Here is a 16306-nt window from a genome sequence, read left to right on the forward strand (position 1 = left end):
AATTTCTCCGGTATGTGAAGCTTTACAATAGGATTTTTTGTTTCAACACACCAGGCCTTGTGACATATAAGTCTAAAACACATACATGAAGCACTGTGACACCGTCTGGCACCGCTTTAGAGTTTACAATGTATTTATTTATAATCAGATGTAAAAGATGAGGAGAGTAAAAAAAAAAAACAGCTCACGGTGACACACATATGAAGTTTCCATACGCAGCACTATTATTTTCATGTTAAAATTCCTACATTCAAGTAATATAACACATATAAGACCCTATTGCTTACGGTGAAATGCCCCGCATCCTTCAACACACACACACACACACACAGGCACAGTACCATACCACTGCTGCAACTTCATCCAGTAAGACGACGACGACAGCCCAGAAAATTAATAATCTCTAAGGAAATGTTTAGCTTCAGTGTGATGTACAGCAAGAGCTTTGACACCAATGGCACACAAAAGACTAGACGACTGCCAGGTAGAAATCCTGGGCTAAATTAAAAAAAAAGAAGAAGAAGAAGACTTTGACAGTCTGTGGTGTGCTTAGAGATTCTCCAGGCTTTCAAGACAGCGATGGAGGAAACTGTTACTTCAATTCAGGGGGATTTAAAATGTCCCCCAACTTTATAGTACAATTCTTTGTATGAGGCCCATTGATGTCTGCCAGAGGGATCAACTGAGGATTCATTCGACAACAGATTATGTTACAGACTACAGTAGCACCATTAGCGTCTAACATAATACCGACACACACACACACACACACACTCGCAGACATGTATGCATGTGGTAACACACATGCACGCACAGGGGGGGGGGTGCAATGGGAGGCATACAGTAGGCAAAGCACACAGGCAGTGACAGTGAATGCAGCCTGTACCACTGAACTCTCCTGACCTGCATGCACGATGCTGCGTGTACACATCCGTACAGTATCACTACATAAGAGAGTCGTGCTTGTGCCCGTGAATTAAACTTTTCAGATACAGTACATTCGATGATTCGTATTGATCACAAGGGAGAGAAAAAAAAGAGAAGAAGTAAAAAAAAAGAGACAGAATACATTATTGACTGTCCTCCCCAGCATTAATTAGGATTGCACTGGTTTCTTAAGAATCTCCCTTAATTCCCTGGTGCTATATATTCTTTTATACAACTATACAGACTGACAGATGGATTATTGCTTTAGACGCCAGCAGACATCCGAGTTTCGTCTGAGCTCGTCCTCTGATAGAGGAGCTACACACATCACAGTCGAGCCCAAATCTTTTCATGTTCTTGTTGTCAATCCCGTTGAACTCAGACCATTGGAAGATAAGCAGAATAGGATAGGAGCCTATTTCGAGGTGCTGGGCTGGCCCTTTTTTTTTTTTTTTTGTTCATTTGCTTAACATGTTTTCCAGTTTGGGGTTAACAAAGGAAAAGCCAGCGAATGCTGCCTGGTCCATGGAGTCGATGAGGTTCTTGTCTGCGTGGGAGAGCCGCGGCTTCTCGCTCAGGAACTCACGGTCAAAGTTGCTGCAGTCGTTGGGGGATTTCTGTGGGCGGCAGGTCAGGGATTTCACTTAGATTTGTGTATTAAAGCATCCTTACATGCATGCTATCATATTTACACAAGTGGATTTCAGGCAGCGTGTAGTAAGAAAAATCATAAGCTCATACCACTTTGGGCTTAAAAGGAGGGTCCACTTCTCTCCTCTCCAGCGCTGGCCAGTTGATGGTCCTGAAGAAGGCGTGCACACGGATGTCTCCCACCACACCCAGCCTGCGACTGGGATCTCGCTCAAACAGCTGGAACAATGATGGAGGCAAAGAAGACAGCCATTTTCATTAAAGAAACAGCAGGAAACAACTCCCTGTAACAGCACAGTACAACGTAAACACTGTCTCTGCCGATGTGTCCTGATAGTTACCAGCTCCAGCAGGCTCTTGGCCTCCTTGGTGATCCACCGGGGGTAGTGAGGGGTGTCCGACCGGATGGACTCAAACAGCTCGTCCTCATCGTCGCCTTGGAAAGGTGACTGACCGATCAGCATCTCGTACACCAGCACACCGAAAGACCACCAGTCTACCGAGAAGGTGTACTTCTGTCCCAACAGGATCTGAGATGAGAAACAGTGTTAGTACAGAAAACAAAGACACACACTGTCATGTCGTGTCATGCCTCCTAATGACCCCTAGGGGGCACAGAGACTGTCTGACAAAGTGAGCAAGGGGCTTCACAATAAAAAGATAAACCAAAATAATAAACTAAAACTGAAGAATAAACATTTTTAAGGACTCTGATGGAAAAGCAGTGGCCTGTAATGTGACCTGGCTCGGCCTGGCTCTGACTCTAACCTCTGGAGCGATATAGTCTGGTGTCCCACAAAACGTGGTGGCTCGGACGTCTCCAAACACGCTCTCTTTGCACATGCCGAAGTCTGCTATCTTTATGTGTCCGTCCTTGTTCAGCATCACATTGTCCAGCTTCAGGTCTCTGGGAAAAGACACAGGACAAAATGTGCAACTGCTTCCTCCACACTATATTCAGCCATAGCAGTAGAGAGCTGCTGCTGGGTCTCACCTGTAGATGATTCCTTTCGAGTGGAGGAACTGCAGCCCCACTATTATCTCAGCACCGTAGAACCTGAATGTCGAAATGTGCAAAGCAACCATTAAGCACAGTTTCACTGCGTTTAAAAGCTGAAGTTACAGATCCTCCATTGTGGTAAGTGACAGTTGCTGTATTACTCACAGTTCTATATATAGTATCCAAGTGTACTCACGTGGCTCTGTTGAGGTCGAAGCGGCCTTTGTCTTGGATGTGGAACATCAAGTCGCCTCCATTTAGGTACTCCATTACAAAGAAGAGGTGCTCCTGTGCAAACAACATATCACTGTCAGCTCGCTGTCGCACACATATGAGACAGGAAGAGTGTGTGTGAGAGAGAATGGATTCAGATAAGTGTGGTTAATTCCATATCCATATAACATTCGTTTAAATGTTTCACTAGTAGAGATGTTGAATGTATGTGCGCTTACTTTCGACTGGAATGTGGAGTAGAGGTGTGTGAGGAAAGGGTTCTCCCAGGCGAGGGCCAGGACTCTCTTCTCGACCATGGTGCACTCCACATCATCATCCATAAGAACGACATCCTTCTTCAGGACCTTCACAGCGAAGTACTGCCCCTGTCCCTTCAGCTCTGCCAGCAGCACCTGAGGTGTCAGAGCCCCTTAGAGTGAGCGCTTCATCCATGTGATCACACTAGCTCCGAAGAGTACAATCAAGGTAAAATCAAAACGAGGTTATTTATATCTTCCTCCTCTTTGTGGTGCTCTTGCATGCAAGGTCTCAACGAAGCTCAGGGAGAACTGTGGATGTTTGATGCGCTGCCACCAGGCAGCACTGGGCCTGGGGATAAATGAACCTGCAATCCTCTGCTTTTTCTCATATAGGTCAACCTGCACTGGCTGTAGGTTTTTGTGAAATGCTGCCTGGAATCTATAGTGATGGATGAATATCTAAGCTCTTTCCTCATCTGAAAACCATCTCCCACTCCAGCATCGGCGAGAGAGAAGCCATTTATTGTAACAGGCAGAAGGGAGCTGTATTGATCTAGTGTGTCTAGTTTTAAAAAACAAAAAAAGAGGTTAACTACAGCTGAGATGGTTATTAATAATACAATAAAATAAAAAAAGACAAGAAAATATGCTTTAAGGAAGGACAGACTTTGAAGACAGATTACACTCAGACATGATAACAGGATAAGAATCTGAACCCTCTTGAAGCTGTGAGCCCTTCAGGGCCCTCTGATATTAGAATTAATCTTTCATCATTTTAAGCATCCTCACATATTTCCTCTTAGTATAGTCACTTCTATTGTTCTAAACTGCCCAAAACATTAAGATACAGACTGTTTTTACCCATTTTACTGCCATTTTCATGATTATATTTGGTAGGTAATGTTCAAATGTACAAAGCTGTGATTCAGATATGGACAATTTCAGGGTGATTTTTTTTTTCAGACGTCAGATTGGGACCTAAAATGACGCCTACCTTGCCAAAGCTGCCTTTTCCCAGCACCTTGTGGAAAACCAGGTGGTTGATGGTGAGGTGTACCCGGGGAGCTGCAGGTGCGGCTGGGGTTGGGCTCAAGCCTTCACTTGTCTTGCTATTGCCGTCTGCTTCAAAGACACATTTGCACACACAGAGTAAACACGTATGCAAACCTGAATGCAAACCTGCACGCAAATTCATAAAACTAAGCATTAAAGTTTAAGAACATAAATAAAATGAAATAGACTCATCGCAGGCAACATTACACCTGTTTTACCCTTAAAGATAAAACTTGATTTAAATCAAACTACTTTGTATTACGGTGTGCGCTGCAATGGACACATCTTACCACTAGGGTCTGCTGTTGCACTATGGATGTCTTGGTAGACTCCAATATCTCCTGCGTTAGAGTCATCAGGCTTCTTCATAGATTTCTAGGGATGAAAAAGTTTGCTGAAACCTCCTTGAGATTGTACACTGACAACACACGCACAGGCCACACAAAGTAAAATAAACATTGTTTGTTTCTGTGCAAACCTGAGACACTTGAGACAGAGCCTCTGCCAGTAGTTTCTGGTTGATTCCACACAGATTGGCCACTTTCTTCTGACAGTAACTATGTACATTCATGCCGCAGTCTGGTCAGAGGTGAGAAAATGGATTGGTGAAGAAGAAAGGGAATACAATGAAAGATGCATGGCAGAGTGTAGGAGAAAGACAGATTTAACATATAAAACAAAGAGAAAAGCCCCCACCACCACAGTGAACACATCAGACTCACCTTCACATTTCAGGCCTTGTCTGTAGAGACCCCACAGCAGACTGCCACAGTGGTCACAGAATGTGGGGCTCTTGTAGTTATAGTACTTGAAGCGATGCGGCATGTCGATCTTGAAGCGTTCTTTCTGGAACTACAAGCACAGAAATCCATTAAACCCACAGAAAGTCATTATTTGATCATTAAAATAGACACATGCTTTATGTATAGCTGCTTTTGAGTGGCAGATAAGAGTCGAAATGAAATTCCTCAGCCAATACTTGAGCACACGCGTGCAGTGATTTAAACATATTGATGCAGTTTGTAAACTGCGGTTGAGCCTACTGAAGAATGTAATGCTTGACTCATGGAAAACTGTTTGCATTATTTTGAATAAGGAAAAATATTGACCAGTTTAATGATTAACAGTGTATAAGCCAGCAGCAGAGAACACAAAGTCATCGCTGAAAAGCTGCTGGGAAAAGTAATAAAAGCCGGGACTGTAAAACAAAATGCAGCTCAGTGGCAACGTCAGATCTGAGGTGAGGTTTTGCATTGATGTTGGAGAAAGTTAACTTTGCTCACCACAGTGTCACGACTGTTGGCCGCTGTCCCGGTGCACCTGCCGATGATTTTTTCGATGCATTTCTTGTGTATTGCCGCATTGCATTCTGGTGGAAAAAAACCCCCAAAATGACCACATATTGTGTTAACTGTGAATTCAAAGGGGTAAAACTTGCATAAAAATGCAGAAAGCAGTTATTGAAACACTCACGTCTGCACTTGTAACCTTGCTTGTTCAGCCCCCTGTGTGGGAGGAAAGGAATGTAATTAGCATGAAGACATGAGGCAAAAAAATGTTCGCCATAACTAAGAAACATTTTGCTGCTGACATTAGAGCAATATATCCAGGACTGTTTTCATTACCAGGATTGTGGGCATCATATTTAAGTACTGATGGTAGAATGCAGATAATTAGCAGCATTAAACTTTACTGACTCCTTTGTCCAACAAGATACATCTGCAAACTATGTAGTATTGTGCAATTATAAGCAAAAAAGAAACAACAGTTGTTGGCACAGGAATGAATGTTAACAGCATTCCTGGAAGATATCTTTCACATCTTAAATCATGAGAGTAAAACTTGTACATATGCAAATCAGATGAACTCCAACATGTATTCAGATACAGTGATACAGCAGATGTCAGATTTCCTCCAGCCGGACTCTCAAAGGGATGGATAATACTGCCATTTGGGAGACATGGGAGGAGCTTGGCTCACAGGTTAGTGCTCCTGACATAGCTGGAACACAACATGACAGCCTTATGGGATTTCCCGAGACAGTGACTCACTCTCACAATAGCAGTCCTGCTGTTGTTTCTGCCATTACTAACCCCCCACAGGCTGCTCCATTTAGGGAACTAGAACCGCCACTAATTGGTCTTTTCAGAAACACCCTTGGGGGGGCTGGACTTCTCTGATTGGACAACGGATGTTTTTATATAATTTGGTACCCAGAAAACACACAATGGGTGACAGCACACGTGCTCTGGAATCATCAAAGCTGCGCCAGTGGCATCTTAATAAAAAACACAGCGCTGACTGTAATGATAAGTCGAGACAGACAAGCAAATTAGCTGCTTCTGTCATGCTCAGGCAAAGTAGCATTGGAAATTACTACCACAGTCTGTCCCTGGAGCTCAGCAGACACTGAAAACATACTGAAGGTTAAAGTGAAACACAATGAGCAGCTAGTAAGTGCAGAAACATAATAGTGGCATTATAGCGACAGCTGTAATATAACTGAGGCAGGACTTGGCTTCTCACCAGAGGAACTCTCTGCAGACAGAGCAGAAGGTGGGCTGGCCGAAGAAGGTGGCGGTAAACTCGTGGTTCTTGATGAAGTGAACTTTGGGCTGCTTGAAAGCTCCTCTCCTCCTGTTGAGGGTTGTGACTCCATCGTCGGGAGGAGAAACCTTCACTGATGGTGTACATGTCGCTGAGGGGAGAGATCATTTTACAAATTAAACTGCTGCATTTAACTACTACTGTTTATCACACAGCTTTAAATGTCCAAGTGAACTTTTTATAGATGTCAAAACACAAATAAAAATGATATAAGGGGTGCAGTGAGGGAGGAGCCTTTAGCCTTTAATGACCCAATTCTTTTTACAGTCTAGTTGATGATATTTATAGTTGTTAAATGAACAAACAGTGGGCATTAGCATTAATCAGTATTCAGCTATAACAGCCAATTGGCCGTTTAGTCAAAAAGTCCTATTAGCCAGAGAAGAGGTCCACAGCCGCTGCTGCTAAATGGAGGGTAAACACAGAAAAAAGACCAAAAAGGCTCAGAAAAGCAGCTTCGACTGACGCAACTCAACGGGGTGGGGGCAAAAGTCGCCCAAAGGAGAAAGCAAAAGACCAAAGAGGCGTGAGAGAGGTAAACAAAGAAGGCAGAAACTCTGGAAGAGATCAGGAGGGCGGGTGGGATGGGTGAGATGGGTGGGAGGGGAGATATAGAGGGACAATTTAAAAAAGGAGTAATGCCTAAAGAGACAACTGATAGACAGGGAAAAGAGAGATGAGGTGAGGGAGATAAACTAATTTCCTCTCTGCCACTCTCCTGACAGATGTTTGTGTTTGGACAGTGCTTCAGTGAGCCGAGCCGAGAAAGTGGGAGTGAGAGACACGGTGGGTGAGAGAGAGAGAGAGAGACAGGACAGAGATAGGAGGCAGACAGCATGGAGGGCTGTTCACACATGCCTAAAAATACCCCGGGCTGCTTTTCAGGAAACCTGTGGCGTGTGTAGGAGGGAGCTGATGGAGTAAATAGCTCTTTCATAACAGTAGACACACCCCCCTCTCATGACCCTCTGCTACCCCGAACCCCGACTGTGCTTCTCCCATCCGATCCCAGTGACTTAACATAGACTGGCCCAAGAAGTGCACACTTTCCACGCAGTATGCAGACAATTGGGACATGTACTTTGTCATAACATCGTGCCTTGAACTTTAACTGTAATGCTCATATGTCAGTCGCAGTCTGACGGCAGGAGATACACTTTTTTACACGATCGACTGCAGCAGGAGGTTTCCAGGTGATTTCTTTATTGTGTGTTGTAGTGATGCATAATTGTTTTATTTAATGATTCACTTTAGAGATTAGAGACGGTGTGTTCACTTACTGTCGTGTCAATGTGCACAAACAGTGTCACTGCAGTAAATATTGTGGGACGATTAAGCAGCAAAAACTAAAAGCTGTAGTTATAAACAAGAGGAAAACTCTGAGGGGAAACAGAGTTTTAGATCCTGAACTAAAATGTTTTAGACAACAAAGAGTTATCAGGAGGACGGCAGCTTTGCTCCCAACTATTTCAACCTGGACTCCATGTGTGTGTGTGTGTGTGTGTGTGTGTGTCCTTCTGGATGTGCAGAAGAACACAAAATATTAATTGACAGAAGATCCTGATCGCTCCTGCCGGCTTTTCCCGGAAATGTATATAATCAATCAAGTTAAACTGCTGTTGCTTGTGTGTAACTTCGCACAGCATCTAGAGGGAGACGCACTTCCTCAACACCCGCCCGCAACCCATCTGCTGTTAATCAGACTGTTAATTTTCATGACCAGATTAACTGCGGTGCAATCTGCATTTAAATTCTGTCTGCACGTCATTTCACTGTCAAAGTGCTGTCATCTGCATGTGCTGTTTATATGGAGAATCTTCTGTCGCGCAGAGGATTGTGGGTCAGCACAGACAAAACCACACTGCTGCATGCAACTGGATCTACCAAGGGGAGTGGGAGAGCGGCGGGGGAGGGAAAAAGAAAAAGAGGGACTGTTCCCCTCTGCTAAGAGAGGCAAATTATATTCTTTTGACCTAACACCAGTCCCTGGTGGTCTAGTGGCTAGGATTCGGCGCTCTCACCGCCGCGGCCCGGGTTCGATTCCCGGTCAGGGAACATGATTTTAAAGGTCACGTGAAAAAGTGATTTCATTCTCGTACCTCTTTGAGCAATGATATCCTACAAGAACGCACAATGTTCTTCCAAAAGGGGAATAGTTGTGGTTATTTCACATTTCCGCCTGTGCTGTTCTCACTTGTTGCTACAGTTTAGAAACTGGAACCAGGATCCTGATTGTGAGCTCGCAGCTGCATACAGCACCACCACAGCTAGTACCGCTCTCCTCCACTTCTACTTCTAAGTGAAATGAAACTAAAATTGGTTTTTAAAAGCAGCTAATGATAATAATATGATTTTGAACTCAAGCTGCCAATCGTGGATCGTTTGTGCTGTTATTCAATATGTTCAAATGGCCTTATTAAAACAAAAACAGGCTCAACAGACTAATTAAGAGAGCCGGCTCGGTCTGTGGCTGCCCCCTGGACCCCATAGAGGTGGTGGGAGAGAGGAGGACCTTGTCCAAACTGTCCTCCATCTTGGACAACACCTCCCACCCTCTGCATCAGACTGTGGGGGCCTTAAGCAGCTCCTTCAGTCACAGACTGATACACCCCAGGTGTAAGAAGGAGCGCTTCCGCAGGTCCTTCATCCCGACTGCAGTCAGACTGTACAATGCTGCATTATAGTCTGCTGCACCAACCACCACCACCACCTGTGCACTTTACTATAACATAAACTGTACAATAATTCTCACCCCACTTCACTTCACCCTGTTGTTGTTTGTCTCTGTAATTACATTTTTTTTGTGTACATAGGTTTTTACCACTGTATATATTATATTATATTCTGCTATTTAATTTTTCTAATTCTTAACTGTGTGCTTTTATTTTTCTATCTGTCCCTTTGAGCTGCTGTAACAGCAAAGTTTCCCCACTGAGGGATCAATAAATAAATATCTATCTATCTATCTTATCATGTCAAACATTTCCCTTCATTCCTAAAGCGATAGACCATAAAAGCTGTAAAACGCACAATAAAAAAACACAATATCTTATCATGTAATACCAAACTAGGCCTAATATACTGTGTATGTTTAACTCTTGTCATAGTGAACACATTAGTACACCAAAACAACAGAAATAAGCACTTGTGTAACACTTCTTCAAACATGTACAATCTTTGTAGTGGTCAGTATTATTCAAAGTTCAACGAGCCCCGAGGCCAAACCTACACGACCTTGGAGGATTGTTACAGCGCGCCGGTTACATGACCACACCTACAGTCTGCTGACAGGCTCACTGTGAAATATGTCACCAGCATGCAGATTAACCCTTGACAGCTTGAGGTAGACAGTTCATTGCACAACAGTTGGCCCTGAGCAGGATGGCTCCACAGTCCTCTGAGAGAACGACAGTGGTGAACATGTTCTGCTGCGGTTGTGTACCAGATGAAGAATCCTTTCTGCCAGTAGATGGCATCCTACATCCCCACTGAAGGAAAGTGACTCTCAAGGGTAGTGGGAGAGCTGTGGGGGAGGGAGAAGGGAAAAGAAGGGGCAGGGAGTCTTACCGAACAGCTACGGCCAGCAGACTATCTTTAATGACCTACGGTATCACTCTCTGGTGGTCTAGTGGCTCCGATTCGGCGCTCTCACCACCGCGGCACGGATTCGATTCCCGGTTAAGGAACATTGTTTTGAAGGTCATGTTAAAAAGTATTTTCTTAATCATCTACAGACTGGAACAGTTCTGGTTATTTCACATTTCTGGCCGTGCTGTTCACACTAGTTGCTGCAGCGCTGGAGTAAGAAAACCGGATCAGGTTCCTGATTTAGCAACATTTTAGAAAGATGATATTTGTGTGGTTGCTTACTTAAGTTGCTAAGCCAAGTGAAGTCAAGTGAACAGATAATATCTAGTCATGTTTTTTTCCCCCTCAGACTTTAACATGTTGCTTATTTCCTTATATCTAATGTTATAGAAAAAAATATTAAAGATTTGAAACCAGATTTCCTTTAGGATGCAGCAGTTTTACCTGCATCACAGTCCTCCAAGAAGAACTGAACAGCCATGTGGACCTTCCCTGAAGGATGCAGGTCCACCCAGAACTCAGCACGGCTGTTGGTCTTGGACTTCTTGCAGCGCTCTGCCAGCACAGACACTCCCACTGTGGCCTTGGCCAACGGCTCCTCTGCGTTCTGCATGAGAACCACCTCTAGGACTCGCCCCTCATAGATGTGAGCGTCAAAAGTGGACTTCCAGGCTGGATACATGGTGGGTTTCCTCTGGATCAAGGTCTTTCCTCGCTCTGTAAAAGATGATTGGGATCATCACTGGGAAGAAAACGTTTGTCTTTTACTTTTCCTTCGTCAGGAAATTCACAGCTATTAAACAGCTACAGTACAAAGTGCCTGAAGATGGCGGAGAGTCGGTGTGCAGCAGTTAGTGGCTGTTTAGGCAGTTAAACTCGGGACATCTGGTCTCCCTACTCTCTCCACTCCCCTGACTAGATAAATAATGACTGCATAAATGTGTGTGCGCATCTGTACAGCACATACCTGTGTTGATAGACTCCTTCACCTTGACGGCACAGATGGGAGGGTCAGACAGAGGAGGCAGAGCGCCAACATCATAAGCATTGAAGGCGATACGCAGGAAGGGTGCCATGGCGACCGCTCACCGAAGCCTCCTGGAACGAAGACGTATAGACTCACAGTTAAAACACGGACTCACGCACAGACACACACACACACCCATTTTGTACTTGGATTGCTTAAGTTCTGCACTTAAAAGAAGAAGGAAGAGAGTCGGCGACTAACACTGTTGTCAGATGGGAGCTGCAGAGGAAGTGGAAGTTTCCAACTCAAGACACAACTTTGGAAACCACCCGTCAGTAACAAGGGAAGAAGAGACAGAGTGGTTATCCCAAACTGTGCACATGAGAGCGGGACGGGGGAACGAGAGAGAGAGAGAGAAAATAAAAAAGATCACATTTCCAAGACAAACAGAAAGTCCCAGTGTTGAGGAAAAAGACAGAGGTTAAAAGATAAGCGGTGAAGTCTCTTTGCTTCTTCACCGCCTCCGAATGGTTTCCAACATCCTCTCTACATAATCCTGGTTTTCTATTCTTTATTCCCAGCTGGCTCTACTTAGCTGACAGTGCTGTGTTTGTGCTGAGTAGAAGGCAGCATGCACACCACTGGCTGTATCTCTTTTGCTGAGCAGGGAATAAAAAAAAAAAAAACCCAAACCATTCCCATGTTTAGCATGTCAGAAACATAAGGTGGATGTTGAATGTGTATGATTGTAGATATTGTATGTCTGTGACAGCTGTGGGAATCCTGGGTGAGTAAGCTGTTGCGTGGGATCACTGACGCACCTCTCACACAGCTGTGGACTATCATGTTGATTATGGGCTGTATTTAAGCACCGTGTCACTTAATGATGGATGTGTCTCCTCGAAAAAGATCCTTCTGACAGAAAAGTGTTGGTGGGAACTTTTCCTGTGGACTGTATTGTGTTTGTGGCCATTCTTTAAAAAAACTTTTGGAGAGCAGAGAGAGTAATCCTACTAGCATCAAGCTGCTTGATAACTGCAGCATTAGATTTATTATGCGCCACGTTTCTACTTTCCAAGTGCAGGTTTAATCCTACATCGTCGTTTCAAAAGCGTAAAACTGAAACAGAAACCACAGCTTGCAAAAGAGTCCACCTTCTTGCTTCATTGAAGCTGAATTGCTCCACTCTTAGAGATTTGTACAGCACTAAGCAGCACTTCCACGTCTTCCTCTTTAAGGGCTTCTTATCAGGTTTGAACAAAAGACTTTCCAGAGTCATTTTTAATTTGCCTAGCTGGTCTGGTCCCTTTCATACATCTTAACTAAATAATTCTGAATTAAATATGGTGGAGTCACACACATGAATCACCTTAAATTATTTTTTGAATACAACAAAAACAGTTTTAAGCAACTCTTTGATGTGACAGGAGGCAACAATACTGCTTTATAGTACCTGCACATAGTTCTTAGAAGGGGATTTATCATAATCTGCATTTATCAAATATTATGATCCCAAAGTATCAAATAAGAGCAAACCGTGAGGTATCAGCAGCACAAACGCACGTCCTCTTCTAAACTTAGGGACCGCACAGCAAACTGACTGAACCTGTTTTGTTATCGAGGCTGTTTCAAACCAAAGAGTCACACATATGCTACGTCACAGACCAGCAGGACCCAGAGGCCATATTAGCCCACATCCTAATTCCCAGAGCAGCGATGAAATCCCACACAGTTCATCCACACAGCACTTTTTGTGAGCTTTTAAGTTCCTTAACTTGATCTCTTGTAGCTTAAATTTTTTTGCTCCATTAACATAAAAAAGTGGCTCGATAGTCATTTCAGGGCCACACCTCTGATTTGAAGCAACCGGCGTCTCATTTTCACTACATGATGTTGTTTAGCTGCTTAATGAAATGACATTTTCTGTGGATTTCTAAACATTTCTAAAGGCAAAATACACAAATGAGATTTATCCTTCTGCGAATATGAATACGTACATTGAACTCCTGGACAGGAATGTACTGTAGCCCTCCTGCTTCTGCTTAAACAATCAATTATTCATAAGGTGGCATGTTTTGTTTGTGCTCATATTCCTTTTCTCATTGCTGAATGTCATTATGGCCATGGGAATGGCATTATGAGGTCCTGAGTGACTGAACCGGTGCATGCTGTGATACATAAAGTATGCAGCTCAGGTAGACTGGATGCAATTTTGAGCTCCGTTTGGATCCAGATCAGATTTTAGTTTGCCCGCTGAGTGACACTCCAACTGCAGAATTTTAGAGAGGCAGCTTTAGGTTCATAACAATTCTCTTACTGCAGCTGAAAAGTTTTAGGGGAGGTGGAAACTGCATCCTTTATTCCAACTGTATAAATGTAGAGGTGCAGCTGAACATGATTCTTGATAAGCCGACTCACTCAGGGTCTGTAATGTCTACAGAGAAAGGCTTATGATCTGGAGGTTACTAGTATGATATCGCAGACAAGCAAGAAAAGTCTGTGCATGACTAACATTGATGTCTGAGTAGTCACCACTAAGGTGCAAGTTAGAAGTTACTCAGTTGATGTTTTCTTCATGAGAAAGTGAGCAACAGTCCAGCTCAATGTAAAGTTAACTAGCTCCCAAAATGGCATGTGAACTTTAAATCTTTGGGATTATCTGACAGGAACTGCTGGTTGCAGCTAGAAACACAACATGCATCCATATAACAAAACAGACAGTGTGATGTAAATGTTATATTCAATAAATCAGTGCATCACAGGGCTGACAGACAGACGGACAAACAGTTTTGTAATTCACTGACATTAGAGGAAACTGGTCCACGCTCCAGCCTTCAGTCAGGGCAGACGGTATTGTTCCGAAAATCACAACAAAAAAAAAAAAATCACTGCCCAGGTTCAAGTGGGGTCAAGATGGATGACATAAGAAACTTAACGATCCGTGCAGAGAAAGAGGATTGTAGTAACGGTCTTTAGTCGTGGACACCAGCAGAGGAAAACACACCAGCACCAAGGACAACCGTATATATTCACAAAAAGCATCCTGGCATGTAGATGTGTTGTATTGAGATAATGCTGAAGAGAAGCTGTGAATGACACATCTCTGTTATTGCTGCTGAACGCTATGACCCTGCAAGTCAGGCATCTAAAGACTCCCAAACAAGCGACTGTTTCTGAGTGAGGTCGGGAGGGTTGAGAAACTATTAGGGCTCCCATGATACTGCCCACGCATGCACATACACTGACAGACAGAAACAGACACAAGAACAGTATTAAACAAAGTTACAGACTTTGCCAGATGTGAAATTAACACTTTTTCCTCTTTTAACACTGTTTTTTTTTCAGTGTCCATGTTCGATTTTCTCTCCACTTCACACACACGCTGTTATGTACACATACACAGGCAATGGTACGTAGAAAAGAGAGCCTTGTTTCCCCAGAGAGAGTGGAAAAAATGAGCGCATGCAATTGGGGAAGGGGTGGGTACGGGAAAAAGAGCAAAAGAGAGGGAAAGAAAAAAAAGATAGACATCTCACTGGAAGGCAAGGCCAGTGGAGATGAGGAGAAATCAGACTCAATGATAGAACCAGATTCGCCTTCACTTGATCCAAGTCACAATGAGGTCCACTTCCAGCAGGATGGATAGCGTTCATGTGTGTGTATGTGGCCGCACGGAGCTATTTAGTTACTCTCAAGTAAGTCTTTAGCTTTTGTCCGAGACTGAAAGGACTGCCAAGTGCCAGTGAAGGTAAAACTGCCAGTGGTTTATGTGTTTGTACAAAACAAAAGAATTCATTACTTATACAGTAGCTGCAAGAAGGCAAAGTAGGTGGAAAACATGACAATACCAAGTAACTAGAACGTGCCAGTACATTGACTTTACATGACAATTCCCGTCACGTGCAACACCGGCTCAGACGAAGGTTAAGAAGTACTCATATTCCCAAAGTACCATACTGTGAGGACAGAATCAACATTTAATAATGACAACTATAAAAAATTATTTATGGAGCAGTTAATCTTGTGATGAACAGAAAGCAATTGCGATAAAAGAAATAGATTGATAAGGAAAAAAAACCTTCAGTTGTGATGCAGTGAAACCAGTTTTCTATCACATTGCATGAATGTAATAGAAAATAAAGATGTATGACTGTCTACAACAGATAGACTATCATCAAGGTCATGCTCAGCAGTGCACCACAAGCGGAGATGCTATTTAGTGGAGGAGGTGATCAAGCAGGTCTGGCAGGTTGGGGAGCTTCTGTGTGCGTTAACCTTTTACCGGCAGGTCTGAACAAAGACGGGTGCAATTACAAATAAGAGCAATGACAACAGTGTCTCCTGCGTGTTATCAACAAGAATCACTACATTAGTCTTTTGTGCTAATAATGACAGACTCTTCCAGGGAAATTCTTCTTCTTTCGTTCTTCATTGTGAATATTTGACAGAGAGTTAACTCTTGCTTAAACTGGGCCCCCCTTTTACTACGCAGCAAGGAAAATCTGTCAGCAACAAAAAGGAGCATGTACCGCAGGTGTTTAGATCCTTATTGAGAGATGGGTGTGGAACGTGGAGCTTTTCTTACACTATACTCTGTCTCATAGTCTCATGTTCAGGACGATCCAGCAGCAGACAACATCTTTAACATGTAGACAAGGCCACCATTAGTGGCATTTTATGGACAGACAGAGGAATGCTCCTGACTGAACACTGAAGTGAGTTACCTGACTTCAGTCCAGCTGAGTATGTGTTGCCAGACTCAAGGCAAAAAGCCCCTAAAACAAGCAGGAACAGAATATGGCTGCTTTTCTACATCCTACACAGGTCTGCTGTGTCTGCTGGTGACTATGAGCAGCAGACTTTGATGGCAAAAGAAACCAAATGTCACACATGTTTACGGTGACTTGACCTCATGCAAAGCAGTTCTTTTTCCTCCTGATCCACTAGAATCAGTTCATTAAAAACATTTGTTCACTGAATTGTTCATTGTTTCAGCTTCCAGAGCTGGAAGTGCTGCTCTTTGACAAACATGTCAAGCTC

The 16306-nt window shown here is 43.5% G+C and overlaps 1 protein-coding gene and 1 non-coding gene across 2 annotated transcripts in view; one reads left to right on the forward strand and one right to left on the reverse strand.

Annotated features, from left to right (window-relative positions):
• Positions 1-121: 121 nt before the first annotated feature.
• The window catches only part of prkcdb (protein kinase C, delta b), a 20684-nt gene continuing 4499 nt past the window's right edge, over positions 122-16306 (reverse strand). The window contains exons 2-17 of the mRNA XM_070840862.1: positions 11267-11397; positions 10744-11016; positions 6631-6802; positions 5578-5609; positions 5388-5473; positions 4827-4956; positions 4583-4683; positions 4395-4479; positions 4046-4173; positions 3031-3204; positions 2775-2866; positions 2573-2635; positions 2347-2485; positions 1920-2108; positions 1669-1797; positions 122-1544 (exon numbers count right to left, since the gene is read on the reverse strand). Of these exons, the coding sequence (XP_070696963.1) occupies positions 1386-1544; positions 1669-1797; positions 1920-2108; positions 2347-2485; positions 2573-2635; positions 2775-2866; positions 3031-3204; positions 4046-4173; positions 4395-4479; positions 4583-4683; positions 4827-4956; positions 5388-5473; positions 5578-5609; positions 6631-6802; positions 10744-11016; positions 11267-11375 (2061 nt within the window). The 5' untranslated portion in view covers positions 11376-11397 and the 3' untranslated portion in view covers positions 122-1385. The remainder of the gene's footprint in view (positions 1545-1668; positions 1798-1919; positions 2109-2346; positions 2486-2572; positions 2636-2774; positions 2867-3030; positions 3205-4045; positions 4174-4394; positions 4480-4582; positions 4684-4826; positions 4957-5387; positions 5474-5577; positions 5610-6630; positions 6803-10743; positions 11017-11266; positions 11398-16306) is intronic.
• trnae-cuc (transfer RNA glutamic acid (anticodon CUC)) lies at positions 8695-8766 on the forward strand. Its single transcript has one exon. It is a non-coding gene; the product is annotated as a tRNA-Glu (tRNA).

This window comes from Pempheris klunzingeri, chromosome 2, assembly GCF_042242105.1.
Source record: "Pempheris klunzingeri isolate RE-2024b chromosome 2, fPemKlu1.hap1, whole genome shotgun sequence".
NCBI classification, from domain to species: domain Eukaryota; kingdom Metazoa; phylum Chordata; class Actinopteri; order Acropomatiformes; family Pempheridae; genus Pempheris; species Pempheris klunzingeri.